Raw genomic sequence first — 22042 nt, 5'->3', positions numbered from 1 at the left:
GGCTTGAAATATTTTTCCAAGACTGACGTGTCTATAAATCATTTGTTTCTTAGGTGTAGACCTGCGGGGGAGGTTGATGTGAGCGCCTGCAAGATGGAGTCTGCCTCCAGTGTGGCCATCATCTTGAGCATAAGCTCAGCCTGCTGCTCCAGCCCTACCTCCAGGCGGGCGTCCAGAGCTGCGAGAGAGGTCAAAGGTCAGGGTTATAAGGCGGAATATATTCCTTTACACACATGAAACATGCTAGATTGCAAAGACAAGCAGCGTTGTGGAGTCCTAGACGAGACTAAGCTTTGGAGATGATATCAGGATACAAAATGCACCTTCACCTTGTGACACAGAGATGGAGAGACTCTGAGACCCAGGCTTTTCGATAACAGCCGGGGGCTTGGACACAGCAATCCCTACTCCCCCTATGTAGGGGTTGTAACCGTAAGTGCCATAGTCAGCACCCCAGTAGTCATACCAGGTGCTGCTAATGGGCTGTAGGGAGAGAGACAAGAGAAACGCAAATGCAGTCATTCATCTCAGATGCTAGGTACCTGTATAACATGACACGCACACTAACACTACATTCCTTCACGTGCAATGGCAGAGGTTTTTTTTTGTTCAGAAAGAAAAGTAAGAGTGAAGAGAATAACACTTTCCCAAGTTTGTTAGTTTGATTGATTGGGTCTACATACAGAAAATTGCTTTGAGACTCAAAAAGCCTGAGCCGAGTTCAATTGGGAAGTTTTATGGAGAAGTGAGGGTGCAGGGCTAAGGGGGAGGTGGTGTTGGGGAACGATTCAATAACACTAACTTTGTATTACACACATTTAGAGCAGAAATTTAACACTATGGTTTGACGTTTGTATAGCGACATCATTGATCAGTGGGGTTTATTTAAGTTAATGTACAACTGATGTTTGTTTTAGGCTGAATCAATATGAGCCCCAGGGGTGATGCTATCAATAACTCAATATAAAATGCAAGAGAGCATTAAATAGAGAGAGAGATGGGAGTGGAATAGAAAACACGCAGTTGAAACATGCAAGTTACGTACCTTAAAGACTTTGGCGGCGAGGGGATCTTTTTCCAAATCAATATCTAAAGGATCAATATCAACATCCATGAGGTCTTGTAGCAAGTCAAAGTCAATGTCTTTATCTTTTTCCAAAGATGACAGAGGTGGAGCACCTTTGAATAACGAAAAGAGCTTTAATATTGCCAAGCAAGCACACTAAACCAGCAAACTCAGAGGCCTTCTTTTAGGAAATAAAATTGGTTGGCCCACTCTAGACCATCAAGCTCTGACAACTTTGGCAAAAAATCTGACTTGGTATAAATGCACAAAATATGTGCTTTTGTGTAGCCCATTGACGATGTCAAGGGAATTAAGACGTGTAATAGTTTGAATTCAGTTACGCAATCTCAAGTCAGGATTTCTACCATGAATTATTGCAACTTTTGCACAAATTAAATAATAGTCTGAGGAAAATAACAACCACCCCTTAAAGCATTTTGATATCTACAGGCAATAAATCTACACTGTTTGAACTCAATATCCAAAAAGGCAAACATATCAAAACAGTCCATTCAGAATTAAACTGGTTATAGAAGCTCTCAATACTCTCCTTTAAAATAAAACTGTCAGAACAGGAAGCCATACAAAATACAGAAAAAAATACTGAGAATAAAATGCAGCTAGCTAAAAGGGGAAAAAAGAAAAACAATTTAACACAAATGCATTCATCATAATAAAGTGAGGGGGTCCATGTGTAAAATGTGGTCAAGGACTGGCCTACCAACGCACTTTGGAAAACAGAGGAGGTCCCAGGAGTACCTGCGATGATATCCGGAGCCAGGGCCTCGTCAATGGTTTCCACAAGGGGGATGGGGGTGGGCTGGGCTAGGGAGCAGAGTCTATCCCTGCTGAGGACGATGCCCCTGCTTCCTCGCCCACCGCCCCCTCGTCCATACCATCCAGGGACCCTGGGGACAGCAGCTCCCCTGAGGAGAGGGGACAGGAGAAGGTTAGTGCTGTGAGAAATTAAACTAGAGATGGCTAGCATTGCAAATATTCACCATATCTATAATAGAATACCAGGTTTAGCTAGAAAACAGAGTTCTTCAATGACATGAAAATTGAACAGTGACTTGAATTGTAACAGCACCCCCTACCTGCCAGGATGTCCTGCAGCATGCAGGTGAGGGAGTACTGGGCCCAGGCCCCTCCCCAGGAGATGTCCCCCCTGTTGAAGTCTGTCCCGACCAGCAGCAGCAGCAGACGCTCCAGCTGGTGCTCCGACACCACCTCACACAGGTGGATAGTGGGCCTGGTGGCATTGGCTATCCTGGCCAAGACCTGAAAGGCCAAATCAGACATGTGATCAGCACAACTTTCTGACAATGTATGCATTTACATAGCGCCAACCCAATCCCAATTCAACGCAAAGAACACAAATCAAAGTCGTTGGCAGTGCATACCTTGCAGACGAACAGCAGGAGGTCTGCGTGACAGGTGAAGTCCATGGAGAGGAGGAAAAGGGACAGTTTCTGCACCACAGAGATGCAGCGCTCGTGGGCCAGTGTGAAGGGCAGAGGCTCCACCTCTGGGGCCTCTTTGGCGGCCGTGGCCTCTGTGTCCAGGGTGGAGCGGGGCCACTCAGCTGTACGCCTCAGACGGATCAGGTCCTTAAAGTGCTGCCATGGAGAGAGATGGGGGGGGGGAGATGGAGAGAGCGAGAAATAGATGGAGGCAGATGTCAGGCAGCGGAAGTCAATTAATACACATGGTTTAATCTATCACTATTACAACTAGCATACTTGTAACCTGTGTGAGTGTGTGAGTGTGTTGGTGCACACGCTATGCTAACTACATGTGTGGGGATCGGTTATAACTTGTTGAAAGGTGACCCAAAAACATATTTGATTTTATATTCTTGTGTTACCAAGATGAGAGAAAAATAATTATTTTATTCTTAGTCATTCGATTTCTATGGGAAAACCCTATTGCTATTCCAGCTTTCCTTTTCAGAGCTTCTGAAATCCTCACCTTGGATGTGGCCTGTTTCAGCTTGGCCTGCTCCACCAGCAGTTTGTATGAGGAGCCTTTGTTGCTCTGGATCTTCTCCTTCTCAATTTGCTCCACCAAAGCCTTCTGTTTTGCCTTCAATAGATTTAACTGCTACAATGAAAAGGACAGGATAAATACACACCGCAAAGACCATCTATTACATGACAAGACTTCATACCATGCCAGTAGTAAGAGGGAGAACACAATAACTGTGACTAACACAGATTTACGGGAGAGATTCACAACTCCCTGACGTTTTTCAGACGGAACGGACCTTGGATTTGGACACATTTACCTGTTTGTGGTGCACCAGCTGTTTGCGGATTTTGCGGGAGTACAGGCGGTCCAGGCTGCTGTTGCCTTTGGCTGAGCGGTTGGAGCTGGAGGACTGGAGGCTGTTATTTATAAAGCTCCACTGATTACCTTGATTCATTGGCGAGAGGTGGGAAAGAAAAGGCACGTTAGAGTTGGGTTTTTGGTTCCAAATCAACGTGCAATAATATTACCCTGTTAATATGATTCATGGTTCTCAAAACTGAATACTTTTCTTGTAATAAAACCTTGTTGATTTTATAGCTAGCCTCAAAGACAAAGAGTAGTAGGATAAAAGTAGTAGGCTGTTAGAAAATATTTTTTTAAAAGAGTCAAAAAGCAGGGAATAGGGTAGACAAAACAAGAAATATGATCACTGTCGTGATTGCTTGGCCTCATAAGTCCTCAGCAGCACATCTCATTGGAGAGCTACACCACCCTAGCCTACACTACGCTACCTGTGAAGGTGCGCTCCCTCTCCTTCCCTCCCAGGTGCTTCTTGCCTGCAGACGCCTCGTCCTCCACGCTGGCCACGTAGTCCAGCAGCCGCGACACAAGCATCACCACCCAGCTGATCATGGGGACGTCCAACACACCTGCCGCACACACAGACACACACTCATAGGTTGCTGGTTGAGTCCAGAGCCCTGGGAGCCCGGTGCTGGGGCCAGGGACCACCCCAGCCCCCCATCCCTGCTGCCAGCCCCAGCCCAGGGACCCGCCACCTCCGGCAAGCCCACCTTCAGTCCTGCGATGGGCAGCTGCCATAGGCTGCTGTAGGGGGGACAGCAGGCTGTCCAGCAGGTTAAGCAGCCCCTCCAGCACGCCGCTGTTGCTCAGGGATCTTTGGCCAATGCAGGACAGGAGCATGAAGACCCTGAGGGACGACACACAAACCCGGTCAATCTCCACAACATGTAAACACATATCAATAAGTCTGGGTGGGTGCTTCTGATATTAAGATAGGTAGGTGTTTGTTACATTCAAACACATACCTATCTTTATGGAAGTTAGAGGCATCCCAATGTCACCGGTCAATGGGCAGTAACCAGTTTGTGTTATGAGGGGGAAGTGAGGACATAATGATTGTCCAAGGAGCTACAGTTTGTCAGTGTGGTGCAATGAATCTAAAGGGAGTGCAGTGGATAGACACAGCTCCTCAGCGCATAAAAGCCCACCTGTCCTGGGGGAAGATGAGCAGCTGCTCGGAGTTGTAGAGCTCCTGTAGGACGTTGGAGAGGAACTGGCCCCACCAGTGCTCCCCTCCACACAGCTGCACCAGCAGCAGGCCCGCGTGCAGACGGATCTTCGGCGTGCCGCTGATGCACAGGTGCTTGAAGAGCTCCTCGCAGGCCTGCGCGTGGAACGTGGTCTGCAGCACGGACGGGACTGCGTGCCCTAGAGGGGGAGGACAAGGAGAAAGTATGATATCAAGTGAAAGATGGCGGTGAAATGAGAGCTAGGGAAAGATGAGTGGGAAGGAAAGACAAAACGGAAGGGAAAGAAACAAGCTAAATAAATACTGTACAAGGGTGGAGATATCAACTGAGAGGGTACGTGACATAACGAGGAGGGAAACTGCAAGAGGGGTACAACAAAGTAAATCAAATAGCGTTCAACAGAAGAAAAGTCCACAGTTCCTAGAAAAGGGCTTTCATGAGAAGACACTGGCCACTACACAGAAACCACAGGCCTTGAAAAAGCAACTCTTCACTTTGGAGACATTTTCCTTCCAATCAAGCCCTTAAAACCAGACATCTCAATCCACTATTCTGCAGACAGTGAGTGAGAGAACTACAGAGGGCTGGATATAATGAGGGAGTTTAAATGAAAGGCTCCATTCCACTGCTCTGAACAGGGCCATTTGGAATTCACAGAGGGTACAGAGACAGCGCAGGCATAAAGCCAGGAAACACCAGCAGCAAGGGGGTACTACTTTATTCTCTTTCATAAGATGGGACTCGTGAAACTGTATAATGAGCTGCTAGGGAGCGTCAGTAGTGATTTGACAGGTGAGAGAAGATTGCTAAGCACTCTTCACAGAACCATGGGCTTTCGGTTAACTTTGAAAAGTGAGTACATCTCAAAACTTTTTCAAAGACATCATACAGAATTGGTTGTGAGAATACGCATAGAAAACATTTTTAAAAATGTAGGCTATTTCATTTAAAAAGGCAAACGAGGGCGAGAAGACAAACTGCAAATAATTTATTCCTACATTTCTCGTGGCTTGAAAGAATTCATGCCTCAAGAAGGGGAAAATACATGTATTGAGGAGGTGTGACTCAGATCATTCTAAAGATACACTACCAATGTCCCCTAGAGATGTTGTTAGGAGAACAGACTATCAGGTAAAGAAGGATATTGGTTTGAGGCTAGGCCAACTTTAAAGATGTATGAATATTTTTTTTTATTTCACCTTTATTTAACAAGGTAGGCAAGTTGAGAACAAGTTCTCATTTACAATTGCGACCTGGCCAAGATAAAGCAAAGCAGTTCGACACATACAACAACAGAGTTACACATGGAGTTAAACAAACATACAGTCAATAATACAGTAGAAAAATAAGTCTATATACAATGTGAGCAAATGAGGTGAGATAAGGGAGGTAAAGGCAAAAAAAGGCCATGGTGGCAAAGTAAATATACTGCTCAAAAAAATAAAGGGAACGCTTAAACAACACAATGTAACTCCAAGTCAATCACACTTCTGTGAAATCGAACTGTCCACTTAGGAAGCAACACTGATTGACAATAAATTTCACATGCTGTTGTGCAAATGGAATAGACAACAGGTGAAAATTATAGGCAATAAGCAAAACACCCCCAATAAAGGAGTGGTTCTGCAGGTGGTGACCACAGACCACTTCTCAGTTCCTATGCTTCCTGGCTGATGTTTTGGTCACTTTTGAATGCTGGCGGTGCTTTCACTCAAGTGGTAGCATGAGACGGAGTCTACAACCCACACAAGTGGCTCAGGTAGTGCAGCTCATCCAGGATGGCACATCAATGCGAGCTGTGGCAAGAAGGTTTGCTGTGTCTGTCAGCATAGTGTCCAGAGCATGGAGGCGCTACCAGGAGACAGGCCAGTACATCAGGAGACGTGGAGGAGGCCGTAGGAGGGCAACAACCCAGCAGCAGGACCGCTACCTCCGCCTTTGTGCAAGGAGGAGCAGGAGAAGCACTGCCAGAGTCCTGCAAAATGACCTCCAGCAGGCCACAAATGTGCATGTGTCTGCTCAAACGGTCAGAAACAGACTCCATGAGGGTGGTATGAGGGCCCGACGTCCACAGGTGGGGGTTGTGCTTACAGCCCAATACCGTGCAGGACGTTTGGCATTTGCCAGAGAACACCAAGATTAGCAAATTAGCCACTGGCGCCCTGTGCTCTTCACAGATGAAAGCAGGTTCACACTGAGCACATGTGACCGACGTGACAGTCTGGAGACGCCGTGGAGAACGTTCTGCTGCCTGCAACATCCTCAAGCATGACCGGTTTGGCGGTGGGTCAGTCATGGTGTAGGGTGGCATTTCTTTGGGGGGCCGCACAGCCCTCCATGTGCTCACCAGAGGTAGCCTGACTGCCATTAGGTACCGAGATGAGATCCTCAGACCCCTTGTGAGACCATATGCTGGTGCGGTTGGCCCTGGGTTCCTCCTAATGCAAGACAATGCTAGACCTCATGTGGCTGGAGTGTGTCAGCAGTTCCTGCAAGAGGAAGGCATTGATGCTATGGACTGGCCCGCCTGTTCCCCAGACCTGAATCCAATTGAGCACATCTGGGACATCATGTCTCGCTCGATCCACCAACGCCACGTTGCACCACAGACTGTCCAGGAGTTGGCGGATGCTTTAGTCCAGGTCTGGGAGGAGATCCCTCAGGAGACCATCCGCCACCTCATCAGGAGCATGCCCAGGCATTGTAAGAAGGTCATACAAGCACGTGGAGGCCACACACCTACTGAGCCTCATTTTGACTTGTTTTAAGGACATTACATCAAAGTTGGGTCAGCCTGTAGTGTGGTTTTCCACTTTAATTTTGAGTGTGACTCCAAATCCAGACCTCCATGGGTTGATAAATTGGATTTCCATTTATTATTTTTGTGTGATTTTGTTGTCAGCACATTCAACTATGTAAAGAAAAAAGTATTTAATAAGATTATTTCATTCATTCAGATCTAGGATGTGTTGTTTAAGTGTTCCCTTTATTTTTTTGAGCAGTGTACAATAGAGCAAATAAAACACAGGCATGGTAGATTTGTAGTGGAAGAAAGTGCAAAGTAGAAATATAAATAATGGGGTGCAAAGGAGCAAAATAAATAAATACAGTAGGGGAAGAGGTAGTTGTTTAGGCTAAATTATAGATGGGCTATGTACAGGTGCAGTGATCTGTGAGCTGCTCTGACAGCTGGTGCTTAAAGCTAGTGAGGGAGATAATTGTTTCCAGTTTTAGAGATTTTTGTAGTTCGTTCCAGTCATTGGCAGCAGAAAACTGGAAGGAGAGACGGCCGAAGGAGGAATTGGCTTTGGGGGTGACCAGAGAGATATACCTGCTGGAGCGCGTGCTACAGGTGGATGCTGCTATGGCGACCAGTGAGCTGAGATAAGGGGAGACTTTACCTAGCAGGGTCTTGTAGATGACCTGGAGCCAGTGGGTTTGGCGACGAGTATGAAGCGAGGGCCAGCCAACGAGAGCGTATAGGTCGCAGTGGTGGGTAGTATATGGGCCTTTGGTGACAAAACGGATGGCACTTTGATAGACTGGATGCAGTCTATCGAGTAGGGTATTGGAGGCTATTTTGTAAATGACATCGCCGAAGTCGAGGATCGGTAGGATGGTCAGTTTTACGAGGGTATGTTTGGCAGCATGCGTGAAGGATGCTTTGTTGCGAAATAGGAAGCCAATTCTAGATTCAACTTTGGATTGGAGATGTTTGATGTGAGTCTGGAAGGAGAGTTTACAGTCTAACCAGACACCTAGGTATTTGTAGTTGTCCACATATTCTAAGTCAGAACCGTCCAGAGTAGTGATGCCGGACGGGCGGGCAGGAGCGGGCAGTGATCGGTTGAAGAGCATGCATTTAGTATTACTTGTGTTTAAGAGCAGTTGGAGGCCACGGAAGGAGAGTTGTATGGCATTGAAGCTCGTCTGGAGGGTTGTTAACACAGTGTCCAAAGAAGGGCCAGAAGTATACAGAATGGTATCGTCTGCGTAGAGGTGGATCAGAGACTCAACAGCAGCAAGAGCGACATCATAGATGTATACAGAGAAAAGAGTTGGCCCAAGAATTGAACCCTGTGGCACCCCCATAGAGACTGCCAGAGGTCCGGACAACAGGCCCTCCGATTTGACACACTGAACTCTATCAGAGAAGTAGTTGGAGAACCAGGCGAGGCAATCATTTGAGAAACCAAGGCTACTGAGTCTGCAGATGAGGATGTGGTGATTGACAGTGTCGAAAGCCTTGGCCAGGTCAATGAATTCGGCAGCACAGTATTGTTTCTTATCGATGGCGGTTACGATATCGTTGAGGACCTTGAGCGTGGCTGAGGTGCACCCATGACCAGCTCTGAAACCAGATTGCATAGCGGAGAAGGTGCGGTGGGATTCGAAATGGTCGGTAATGTTTGTTGACTTGGCTTTCGAAGACCTTAGAAAGGCAGGGTAGGATAGATATAGGTCTGTAGCAGTTTGGGTCTAGAGTGTCCCCCCCTTTGAAGAGGGGGATGAGCGCAGCTGCTTTCCAATCTTTGGGAATCTCAGACGACACGAAAGAGGTTGAACAGGCTAGTAATAGGGGTTGCAACAATTTCGGCAGATAATTTTAGAAAGGAAGGGTCCAGATTGTCAAGCCCGGCTGATTTGTAGGGGTCCAGATTTTGCAGCTCTTTCAGATCATCAGCTGACTAGATTTGGGAGAAGGAGAAATGGGGAAGGCTTGGGAGAGTAGCTGTGGGGGGTGCAGTGCTGTTGACCGCGGTAGGGGTAGCCAGGTGGAAAGCATGGCCAGCCGTAGTGAAATGCTTATTGAAATTCTCAATTATAGAGGATTTATCGGTGGTGACAGAGTTTCCTATCCTCAGTGCAGTGGGCAGCTGGGAGGAGGTGTTCTTATTCTCCATGGACTTTACATTGTCCCAGAACTTTTTTGAGTTAGTGTTGCAGGAAGCAAATTTCTGCTTGAAAAAGCTAGCCTTGGCTTTTCTAACTGCCTGTGTATATTGGTTTCTAACTTCCCTGAAAAGTTGCATATCACGGGGGCTGTTCGAAATATGGGACACAGTCAGAAAAGTAGATCCCATCCCTGATACAGACCCTGTGGCCCTCCCTAGACATCTTACCGTTGTTAGAGTGCAGAAGGCTGAGGAGTGTGTCCAGCAGGTAGCGGATGATGGTTCTCAGCTGCTCGGTGGATGAGCTCTGGATGAGCTCCTGGGGGTCGTAGGGCTCAGGCAGGATCTTGCGCCCGGCTCCCAGGGACACGCGGAGCCTCTGGACGGCATGGTGGGCCAAGTTGAGTTGTAGCTGCAGCTGGATACAGTCCTGATAGGCAGAGAAGACGCGCGCGTCCTCCTCCACCGCCTTGTCGGGCTTCCGCAGGAAGTACTGGGCGTTGTTGGCACTGTTCAGAGGAGGCAGGTCGATGTTCTGGAGTAAGGTCTCCAGCCGGTGGCACCCCAGGTTGTACCTTAGGGAGAGGGCAAGCGCAAAAGAGACGTAGGAGTCAAATTTGCATCCTATATTCACAAAGCTTTAGTCCATCTCCATTGATGACAAAGCTTGTCTGTCTAGCAGATACTGCATAAACATACATCTCCTAAAACTTAAATCAGAGTTAGCTAACTAGTAGAATAGTTTGGTATGCCTTCTGACCTGCACTGGATGTCCTCCTGCAAGGCCACCATCATGGCCAGGTGCTGGTCCAAGTCAGGTTGGCTGGCCGCGTCACTCTCTCCCCTCAGAGGGTCGTGCATCAGCTTCAGCTCGCTCTCCCAGGGCAGGATGTAGGTGTGGCCGTAGTAGAAGCCCAATGGGATCTTGGCCCGGGCATTGGTGCTGCCATAACGACCAATCACAGTGATCTGTTGGGTGAAGTGGGAGGGATGGAGAAGGGGATTAGGTTGTAGGAAAATAGCTGCTGTGGAACTTAGTAATTTGTATCACAGAATGCTCATTGAAGAAAAAAATGGATAACGGCACAAATTCTTCAGTGCCCACAGAGTTCAGATACTTATTCGAAACCCGTGAATTAGAAAAGAAGACAAATGGACAAAGATCTTGAGAGAAAATGCATCAATGCCACTGACTTTCATGAAGCGGCAGACAGGGGGCGGCAGAAGGTCGTGCAGGATGAGGGAGTGGGTGCTGATGTCCGTGGCAACCACTAGCCTGCGTCCGTCCACCTCCTCCCCCAGCGTCCAGATGTCGATGGACAGAGAGGCCAGGTCCCCACAGGTGGGGATCAGAGCGTCTGTCAGCAGCACGGGACGACCGAAGTCCAGTGTCACAAATCTCCGCGCTCCTGGGACAAGAGAGGAGGTATTTAGGTCACACAAGAGCTTACCAAAACAACATCTCAAATGAATCCCTATTTGCCATATAGGGCACAACTCATGAGACATACAGTACCAGTCAAAAGTTAAGACACACCTACTCATTCAAGGTTTTTTGTTTTTTTACAATTTTCTACATTGTTGATTTGTTTAACAGTTGTTTGGTTCCACATCTATTTTATATTTCAGATTTTTCAAAGTAGCCACCCTTTGCCTTGACAGTTTTGTACATTCTTGGCACTCTCAAGCAGCTTCACCTGGAATGCTTATCCAACAGTCTTGAAGGAATTCCCACATATGCTGACCACTTGTTGGCTGCTTTTCCTTCACTGTGGTCCAACTCATCCCAATTGGGTTGAGGTCAGGTGAATGTGGAGGCCAGGTCATCTGATGCAGCACTCCATCACTCCTCCTCCTTGGTCAATTGGCCCTTACACAGCCTGGAGGTGTCATTTAGAAGTGGTTTCTTAGCAGCAATTCGACCACGAAGGCCTGATTCACACATTCTCCTCTGAACAGTTGATGTTGAGATGTGTCTGTTACTTGAACTCTGTGAAGCATTTATTTGGGCTGCAAATTGAGGTGCAGTTAACTCTAATGAACTTATCCTCTGCAGCAGAAGTAACTCTGGGTCTTCCTTTCCTGTGGCGGTCCTCATGAGAGCCAGTTTCATCATAGCGCTTGATGGTTTTTGCGACTGCACTTGAAGAAACTTCTTAAGATGTTGCAGATTGACTGACCTTCATGTCTTAAAGTAATGATGGACTGTCGTTTCTCTTTGGGCTATTCTTGCCATAATATGGACTTGGTCTTTTACCAAATAGGGCAATCTGCTGTATACCACCCCTACTTTCTCACAACACAACTGATTGGCTCAAACGCATTCAGGAAAGAAATTCCACAAATTAACTTTCAACAAGGCACACCTGTTAATTTGCAATGCAAGTGACTATCTCATGAAGCTGGTTGAGAGAATGTCATGAGGGTGCAAAGCTGTCATCAAGGAAAAGGGTGACTACTTTTAACAATCTCAAATATAAAATATATTTTGATTTGTTTAACACTTTTTTTGGTTACTTCCTGATTCATGTGTGTTATTTCATTATTTTGACGTATTCACGATTATTCTAACATGAGGAAAATAGCAAAAATAAAGAAAAACCCTCGAATGACTCCAAACTTTTGACTGCTACTCTATGTACAGTGAAGTCGGAAGTTTACATACACCTTAGCTAAATACATTTAACTCAGTTTCACAATTCCCAACATTTAATCCTTGTAAAAACTCCCTGTCTTAGGTCAGTTAGGATCACCACTTTATTTTAAGAATGTGAAATGCCAGAATAATAGTAGAGAATTATTTCAGCTTTATTTTTTTCATCACATTCCCAGTGGGTCAGAAGTTTACATACCAAATACTAATTGAGTGTAGCATTGCCTTTAACTTGGGTCAAACGTTTTGGGTAGCCTTCCACAAGCTTCCCACAATAAGTTGGGTGAAATTTGGCCCATTCCTTCTGACAGAGCTGGTGTAACGGAGTCAGGTTTGTAGGCCTCTTTGCTCGCACACACTTTTTCAGTTCTGCCCACAATTTTTTTATAGGATTGAGGTCAGGGCTTTGTGATGTCCACTCCAATACCTTGACTTTGTTGTCCGTAAGCCATTTTGCCACAACTTTGGAAGTATGCTTGGGGTCATTGTCCATTTGGAATACCCATTTGCGACCAAGCTGTAACTTCCTGACTGATGTCTTGAGATGTTGCTTCAATATATCCACATAATTTTCCTCCCTCATGATGCCATCTATTTTGTGAAGTGCACCAGTCCCTCCTGCGGCTAAGCACCCCCACAACATGATGCTGCCAACCCCGTACTTCCCGGCTGGGATGGTGGTTCTTCAGCTTGCAAGCCTCCCCCTTTTTCCTCCAAGCATAACGATGGTCATTATGGCCAAACAGTTCTATTTTTGTTTCATCAGACCACAGGACATTTCTCCAAAAAGTACAATCTTTGTCCCCATGTGCAGTTGCAAACCGTAGTCTGGCTTTTTTAATGGCGATTTTGGAGCAGTGGCTTCTTCCTTGCTGAGTGGCCTTTCAGGTTATGTTGAAATATAGGACTCGTTTTACTGTGGATATAGATACTTTTGTACCCGTTTCCTCCAGCATCTTCACAAGGTCCTTTGCTGTTGTTCTGGGATTGATTTGCACTTTTCGCACCAAAGTACGTTCATCTCTAGGAGACAGAAAGCGTCTCCTTCCTGAGTGGCATGACGGCTGCGTGGTCTCATGGTGTTTATACTGGCATACTATTGTTGGTACAGATGAGCGTGGTACCTTCAGGCGTTTGGAAATTGCTCCCAAGGATGAACCAATAGTTTTTCTGGGGTCTTGGCTGATATCTTTTGATTTTCCCATTATGGCAAACAAAGAGGCACCGAGTTTGAAGGTAGGCCTTGAAATACATTCACAGGTACACCTCCAATTGACTCAAATGATGTCAATTATCCTGTCAGAAGCTTCAAAAGCCATGACATCATTTTCTGGAATTTTCCAAGCTGTTTAAAGGCACAGTCAGCTTAGTGTATGTAAACTTCTAACCCACTGGAATTGTAATATAGTGAATTACAAGTGAAATAATCTGTAAACAATTGTTGGGAAAATTACTTGCGTCATGCACAAAGTAGAAGTCCTAACCGACTTGCCAAAACTACAGTTTGTTAACCAGAAATTTGTGGAGTGGTTGAAAAACGAGTTAATGACTCCAACCTAAGTGTATGTAAACTTTCGACTTCAACTGTATGTATATATGTGTGTGCGCGTGCATATACACATACACAAAAGTATATGGACACCCCTTCAAATTAGTGGATTCGGCTATTTCAGCCACATCCGTTGCTGACAGGTCTATAAAAATCGAGCAAACAGCCATGCGATCTCCATAGACAAACATTGGGAGTAGAATGGCCTCACTGAAGAGCTCAGTGACTTTCAACATGGCACCATCGTAGGATAACAACAAGTCAGTTCGTCAAATTCCTAGCCCTGCTAGAGCTGCCCAGGTCAACTGTAAATGCTGTTATTGTGAAGTGGAAACGTCTAGGAGCAACAACGGCACAACCGTAAAGTGGTAGACCACACAAGCTCACAGAATGGGACCGGCGAGTGCTGATGCTTGTAGTGTGTAAAAATCTGTCCTCACTACTGAGTTCCAAGCTGCCTCTGGAAGCAATGGCAGCACAATAACTGTACGTCGGGAGCTTCATGAAATGGGTTTCCATGGCCAAGCAGCCGCACAGAAGCCTAAGATCACCATGCGCAATGCCAAGCGTCGGCTGGAGTGGTGTAATCTAGTCGCCATTGAACTTTGGAGCAGTGGAAACTCGTTCTCTGGCGTGATGAATCATGCTTCACCATCTGGCAGTCCGACAGACGAATCTGGGTTTGGCGGATGCCAAGACAACACTACCAATGCATAGTGCCAACTGTAAAGTTTGGTGGAGGAGGAATAAAGGTTTGGGTTAGGCCCCTTAGTTCCAGTGAAGGGTAATCTTAGTGCTAAAGCATACAATGACATTCTAGAAGATTATCTGCTTCCAACTTTATGGCAACAGTTTGTGGAAGGCCCTTTCCTGTTTCAACTTGACAATGCCCCTGTGCACAAATTGAGGTCCACACAGAAAAGGTTTGTCGAGATCGTGTGGAAGAACTTGACTGGCCTGCACAGAGCCCTCACCTCAACCCCATTGAACACCTTTGGAATGAATTGGAACGCCTCCTGCGAGCCAGGCCTAATTGTCCAAAAACAGTGCCTGACCTCAATAACGCGCTTGGCTGAATGGAAGCAAGTTCCCGCAGCAATGTTCCAACATCTAGTGGAAAGCCTTCCCAGAAGAGTGGAGGCAAAGGGGGGGACCAACTCCATAGTAATGACCAAGATTTTCGAGAGATGTCAAACGAGCAGGTGTCCACATACTTTTGGTCAAGTAGTGTATACGCTCTTGAGTTTCATTTACAACTGTTGACCCAGGTAAAAAGGCACAAAAAGGTAACTGTACTTACCAGAGTGCATGCGCTCAATGATGATGGACTGCTGTGGAGGAGGCTGGAGGAAGTGAGAGGCTTGAGAGAGGGCCAACGCCAGACCGCTGCCCATGGGGTTCTGCAACAAACAGATGCTTTTCAGTCAAAACATATACAATATAAAACTTCTTAATTTAAATATTTTATTCATTGACAAGATGCAACAAAAGTCCCTTGGTGTTCATGTGAAAGCACAAACCTAACTGCTGTGCTTCGAGCTATTGGCATTTTAGTAATTCAGCAGACGCAACCTTTCGGTTACTGGCCCACACTCTTAACCGCTTGGCTATCTGCCGTCGAAAGAGTTGTTTGTGACTGACCGGCTTGGCTTTCTGGCTGTTCTTGTTGTGTGCGGCCAGGTTGACTGGCGGTGGGTCGATCATGGAGCCAGGGAAGAGCTGGGCCAGCTCCACACTGATGGCTGCCGACACCGCCTCGTTGGGAGGAGTGAGTGGTGGCGTCATGAACAGCGGGGTGGTCTTGGGCGTGGGGGGGATGACTTCAGAGGGATGGATGAAGAAGCCCGGGGCACTGGAAGGCACAGAGTTGTGAATGGGCCCCACGCCGGAGGCCACAGCTGCTGAAGTGGTCTGGTGCAACTTTGCCTCCAGCTTGGCCTTCTGTTCCGAACACAGACAGGATTACTACTCAGCTAAAACTGGCAAATATCACACTGATACATTGCATTCGGAAACTATTCAGACCGCTTCACTTTTTCCACATTTTATGTTACAGACTTATTCTAACGTTGATAAAATAAATAAAAATCCTCAATCTACACACAATAGCCCATAATGACAAAGTGAATAAAGTTAATTTTGTATGTTTTCTAACTCAAAAATAAAAACAGAAATATCTTATATACATAATTATTCAGACCCTTTGCTATGAGACTTGAAACTGAGCTCAGGTGGATCCTGTTCCCATTGATCATCCAATTTGATTGGAGTCCACCTGCAGTAAATTCAAATGATTGGACATGATTTGGAAAGGCACACATCGGTCTATATAAGGTCCCACAGTTGACAGTGCATGTCAGAGCAAAAACCAAGCCATGAGGATTGTGTCGAGTCACAGATCTGGGGAAGGGTACCAAAGCACTTCTGCAGCATTGAAGGTCCCCAAGAATACAGTGGCCTCAATCATTCTTAAATGGAATAAGTTTGGAACCACCAAGACTCTTCCTAGAGCTGGCCGCCTGGCCAAACTGAGCAATCTGGGGAGAAGGGCCTTGGTCAGAGTGGGGACCGAGAATCCAATGGTCACTGACAGAGCTCCTCTGTGGAGATGGGAGAACCTTCCAGAAGGACAACCATCTCTGTAGCACTCCACCAATAAGGCCTTTATAGTAGAGTGGCCAGACGGAAGCCACTCCTCAGTATAAGGCACGACAGTCCGCTTGGAGTTTGCCAAAAAGCACCTTACGGACTCTCAGACCACGTGAAACAAGATTCTCTGGTTTGATGAAACCAAGATTGAACACTTTGGCCTGAATGCCAAGCGTCACGTCTGGAGGAAACCTGCCATCATCCCTACGTTGAAGCATGGTGGTGGCAGCATCATGATGTGGGGATGTTTTTCAGTGGCAGGGACTGGGAGACTTGTCAGGATCAAGGGAAAGATGAATGGAGCAAAGTACAGAGAGATCCTTGATGAAAACCTGCTCCAGAGCACTCAGGACCTCCGACTGGGGCAAAGGTTCACCTTCCAACAGGACAATGACCCTAAGCACACAGCCAGGATAACAAAAGAGTGGCTTCGGGACAAGTCTCAATGCCTTGTGTGGCCCAGCCAGAGCCTGGACTTGAACCCTATCAAACATCTCTGGAGAGACCTGAAAATAGCTGTGAAGCGACGCTCCTCATCCAACCTGAGAGCTTGAGAGGATCTGCAGAGAAGAATGGGAGAAAGTCCCCAAATACAGGTTTGCCAAGTTTGTTGCGTCATACCCAAGAAGACTCGAGGCTGTAATTGCTGCCAAAGGTGCTTAAACAAAGTACTGAGTAAAGGGTCTAAATACTTTTGTAAAATCCCATTTTTGCTTTTTACAACATTTCTACAAACCTGTTTTTGATTTGTTATTTTGGGGTATTGTGTATAGATTGAGGAGGGGGGGGGACAAAGTAATCCATTTTAGAATAAGGCTGTAACGTAACAAAATGTGGAAAAAGTCAAGGGGTCTGAATACTTTCCAAATGCACTGTACATGAAGTTTGACACATGATATTTGTGCATATAGTTACGGCTTGGATAAGAAGACGCTTGTATGTGCACCTGTCTGAGTACATGACATGCATGTCTGTGAATATGTGTGCAGGGACATGTCTGTATGTAAGTTTGCCTGTATGGGTGCTAGAGTCCCTGACCTGTTGCTGTAGTTTGAACAGCTGCTGTTGTTTCTCCTGGAGCACCTGCAGCTGCTGCTCTGCAGACACCATGGCGTGGGACAGCGACTGCAGAGCCACCTGGGCTGCCGAGCTCAGCGCCGTGGACGCCTCGCCCACCGTGCCTGCCGACAGGCCACCCACCGCCGGGGTCACACCGAATGTGCTCACTGGGAGAAGAGGGCAAAGGTCACGAGTATAAATCAAAATCCCTGAGTAGGAACAGTGAAGATGTTTAATGTTCCGTTTCACAAAGGGTCTGGATAAACCTTTACACAAGTAACAAGAAGCAGCTGAGGTAGGTACCTGTGAACATGCTTGCGTCGTCCCTCTCCACTCTGGTGCCGTCGCTGGTAGAGATACAGGTAAAGTGCAGCGGCTCCACCTCCAGGAGCCCAGTGAGGGCCGTGAAGCTGCCCTCAGCCGCCGCACAGCTGCTTACCTTGCCGTTCCCTGCAATAGACACACACACAGGTTAAGTCACACACACCAGAGTACAGCCCAGACCAAAATGAATCCATTGATGAAGGAATTGGATAGGTGTAAGCAATATGGTGGAATGTGGTGCAGACCTGAGAGAATTTCGGAAAGGTCAATCTCGTCTGACTGGACGCCGATGCTACTGTTGAAGGCATTCTTACAGGAGGAGCCGCTGACCTCCAGGTCAAAAAGCACTGGGTCAAATGGGGAGCTGTACAGGCCGTATCTGGGGAGGAGACACACGGTACAGAGCATTACAATACACAGAGTCAAGCTGGGTTCAAAACAAAACTCGTTTTTATGGTAGTCTTCTCGCAACATTAGAGTCTGTTATTTTTGGTTTCTTTAGGTCCTGAATGGGGTGTAAGGACACTAGAGGGTGAAAAGGCCCACCTGGTCTGTAGCAAAGCCTCCAGGGGCGTGAGGCGGTCCTGCAGTTGCCGGGAGACAGCAGTGAGCAGAGAGGCACAGGCAGTGCTGCAGCCCGACAGGTCCTCATCCTTCACATAGTTCAGCAGCACAAAGTACCAGAACACCGACCCTGAGAGAGAAAGAGAGACGTCGAACACATGCCACTGCCTAGCAAAACCATGCACTTCCATAACAATGCTGCTGACAACGCAGAAGCCTTCTACCCACGATTGTGTTATCATGAAAAACATTATTTCTACTTACCACCTGTTGCTGCTGCAGGCAAGTAAGGCATATTGTCCAGCAGAGCATTCAGGAGATTCATGCCAAAGCCCTGCTGACTGGGCTCCCCTTTCCCATTACTGATGACATAAGAGACAAAAACAAGTTACAAATGTGCACACCTACTACATCACACAAGCATCAACAAGGAGTATGACAGAGTATGGGTCACAACATCCATGAAAAGCCCAACTCACCTAATACAAAGTGCAAGAAAGCGGGCGCATTTGTGGGCTATACTCCGTCCAGCCTCAAAAAAACACACCCGTACAATGTCTGTCAGCCGTTTCCTTGTTTTCATCAGCAGAGCCTCCTTTCCTTCTCTCAGGCTGGAAGGAAAAGAACAAACATGCCCTATAACGTTTGTATCTTGTTTTGTGCTGGTACCATGTTGTGTTGCTACCATGCTGTGTTGTCGTCTTAGGTCTCTCTTTATGTAGTGTTGTCTCTTCTCGTGATGTGTGTTCTGTCCTATATTTTTATTTTATTTTGTATTTTTAATTCCGGATCCAACCCCGCAGGAGGCCTTTTGCGTTTTTGTAGGCAGTCATTGTAAATAAGACTTTATTCTACACTGAATTGCGTGGTTAAATAAAAATAAAATATTAATAAACACATTAATTAATAAACATTATGGGTGAACATTTAAACAAAATTGTGATCATTAACGTTAAGAAAAAATCCCTTGTCCCCCCCCCCACAAAATTTAAAATCACAGTTATCACAACACATATTCTTTGCCGTTATAGCCTAACTAGAGAATAGGCTAAAAAGGCCTGGGAAAGTTGTGCAATTTAAAACCAGAGGGGAAGAGGCAAACTTTAGGCTACTCTGGTGAATTTGCGGAGAGGCATGCAATACAAGATATTGCAAGATACAGATTACCAAGACATATGCGCACAGTTCTGCCTGCCCCTCCTCGCTCTCCCCCTGCTCTTTGCTAATGATGAGTGGGTATTCAGTCTTCGGGCTGTTGCCTGTAGAATATCCTAGTTTATTCATGAGACCAATGTCGCCTGGATACGGAGGTGTCTTCGAGCCAGTCTTGCGAGCACAGGGTACTTGTCGTTGCTGAGTGGTTGGGGGTGTTTTTGTCTCATATGAAATTACAGCAGGCTACTGGCTCGCCTGCCCTTTCTCTTCGCTAATGATGCGAGTGCGTGTGTTCAGTGGAATATATCCTAGCCTGACCATTGATGATAGGCCCTAATTTACAGAAGTTGCGAGACATTGCAAACCAAGAAGTCGTGAGATACAGCTTTTGATTACCGATAGATAGGTCTAGTGCACGGTTCTGATCTGCCTATACTGTGCCCCTCTCTCCCGGTCCCGAGCTAGCTAGCTCGCTATGAAAGACGCAAGTGTTTGTGTTCTCAGAAGGTTGCAACTAATCAGTCTCCTCCATTCCAAAAATACCAACTTTTAGTAAGTTAGTTGAAGAATCAATTATTTTGGAGACGAATCTCCACCACTACAGCATCGTTGTTAACAGTTGGAAAACCGGAAGAGAAAGGCAAGCGACAGCAGCGAAGTCCAGTATGGCAATACTTTGAGAAGTTAAATGTGAAGGTGGTGAAATGCGAACTTTGCGAGGTGGAATTGAGGTACAGTAATGGTAGTGCAGGGGCAATACGCAACCATCTGAAAGGGACATAAACCGTTGCTGGCAACAGCTACATTGTGAATTCACATGGAATTTTATGTTTTTTTGGGGGGAGAGGGGGGACCAATAAAAAAATGGCTGTGTCACATCCCTAGTGAAAATGTTGATACATCATGTGACCAAAAACAGCACAGTAATAATATCTCATCTCAGAAACATATACATGCGGTAAAGTAACAATGGAACACAGACCATGGGGGATAGTGCAAGGATAACGTCATTGGCGGGCGTTCAAAAAATGTGGATATTTGTCAAATCCGACATGGTTTGTATGTTCTAACAGGCCTACAATGTTATTAAAATCCGATTTGGATATATTTAGCTGTTTCCCGCTGCATAATATTTAGAAGTTGTCCTTTTCGGGTTTAGAACTCCCATTCGTATAATCAAATTGTATTTGTCACATGCGCCAAATACAACAGGTACCTAAGTTAGCCACATAGAAAATCGGTGGTGGAAGTTGAAGCAGTTGATAAGTGTAATGCAGTTGATTGGTGACGACATGAACGATTGGGGTTGACATCCATTCAAGCATTATACTCCGACTTGTACCCTTACAGTGTAAAATACACATATAAACAGCCTAAATGTAGACTAATTGTGATGACTGTCTTGATTATCCCCCGAGTGGCATTTCCATTGTTTTGTTCTAATTCCATTGATCTCTTTACCGCATGTATAGAGCATCTCCGTATCCCTATGAATATCTCATCTCCTTCTCGCTTCCCACATTCATCCTCTTAGGCCCACCTGCAGGGTCCGTTGGAGTACACTCCAGCCAGCCAGCAGAGGCAGTCCAGGATGAGGCTCTGGGAGTGCTCTGTGCCAGGGCCCTCGTCCGCCCCCTTACACAGCCCGTTCAACAGCTTCTCATGGAAATCTGGAAACTGCAGCATGGCACAGCGCTGGACTCTGAAAAAGACAGGAGCAACATACATACAATTCAGTTAGTTATGTTTTACTACTATGATATAACGAGTATTGAAGTAACAAGAGGCATGTCAGTTCTCAATAAACTGTGCAAGATAAGGAAATGACGCATTTTATTAGGGTGTTGGGATTTTACAATAGTTCAGTGTTTTTCGTGAAACAACGGTACTAAGGGCCACACCTTTCTTTGGGTATGGAGGTCTTCTTAAACCTTCGGATTGTGACGGACACCTCCTGGAGCAGGTCGCAGCCACGGAGGTTGTCAGGTTTCTTCGACTGAGCAGGAGAATCTGCTTTGGAAGTGGAGGCCTTTTCCTAAATGGGAGAGAGAGGCATTTTAAACACGGAAAACAGTACAGTGTTAGATCAGAGAGGTCCAAAGAGGGCGATTTTAAAATTGTAGAGCTGTAAACTAACAGAGAAAATGTCCTCCTTCAAGAATGGGATGTTGCTGGTATGAGGAAGCCACATCCAAGAAATTTGACACCTTCAACTTCTCACTGAGAATCTGGCAATAGCATTATTCTCCCACCAGATGGAGACAAAGGAGAAAGCTACAATCAAGGCCATCCATGTACTCAATTTACACAACTGTACAATCAGTCAAAAGTGCCTCGTGTGTGCAGCAGAGAATAACCACTGAAATAAACTGACGTAAAATTGCATTTGTTTTCCAATGCTTTGCCCTCTGTACCTTCGTGGCTTGTGCCCTCTGCAGCAGGGTGGAGAGGGAATGGCCCTTGCTGCTCTGAGGCTTGGCAGCGGGCATCCTCACCACCGGCATGGGGCTCTCCTCCATGCCCTTGTCGCTCACCGCCTTGATGTGCACCAGGAACGAGCGGTACTTGCCCCCAGCCATGCCTGCAGGGAGGGGGACAAACCAG

At 46.3% G+C, this 22042-nt stretch overlaps 1 protein-coding gene across 1 annotated transcript in view; it reads right to left on the bottom strand.

Moving 5' to 3' along the window:
* Positions 1 to 22042, bottom strand: part of birc6 (baculoviral IAP repeat containing 6) — a 162780-nt gene that overhangs the window by 108918 nt on the left and 31820 nt on the right. Inside the window, 26 exon segments of the mRNA XM_014154510.2 lie at positions 62 to 178; positions 330 to 483; positions 1046 to 1179; positions 1826 to 1898; positions 1901 to 1992; positions 2164 to 2347; positions 2470 to 2685; positions 3038 to 3169; positions 3354 to 3481; positions 3829 to 3966; positions 4111 to 4247; positions 4549 to 4768; positions 9714 to 10060; positions 10246 to 10454; positions 10680 to 10894; positions 14988 to 15087; positions 15329 to 15628; positions 17375 to 17562; positions 17699 to 17845; positions 17965 to 18098; positions 18266 to 18413; positions 18548 to 18645; positions 18763 to 18894; positions 20979 to 21140; positions 21340 to 21473; positions 21853 to 22019. Coding sequence (XP_014009985.2) covers positions 62 to 178; positions 330 to 483; positions 1046 to 1179; positions 1826 to 1898; positions 1901 to 1992; positions 2164 to 2347; positions 2470 to 2685; positions 3038 to 3169; positions 3354 to 3481; positions 3829 to 3966; positions 4111 to 4247; positions 4549 to 4768; positions 9714 to 10060; positions 10246 to 10454; positions 10680 to 10894; positions 14988 to 15087; positions 15329 to 15628; positions 17375 to 17562; positions 17699 to 17845; positions 17965 to 18098; positions 18266 to 18413; positions 18548 to 18645; positions 18763 to 18894; positions 20979 to 21140; positions 21340 to 21473; positions 21853 to 22019 — 4206 coding nt within the window.

The sequence above is a fragment of the Salmo salar genome, chromosome ssa18, assembly GCF_905237065.1.
Source record: "Salmo salar chromosome ssa18, Ssal_v3.1, whole genome shotgun sequence".
Classification (NCBI taxonomy): domain Eukaryota; kingdom Metazoa; phylum Chordata; class Actinopteri; order Salmoniformes; family Salmonidae; genus Salmo; species Salmo salar.
This window is presented reverse-complemented; position numbering and strand designations above follow the sequence as displayed.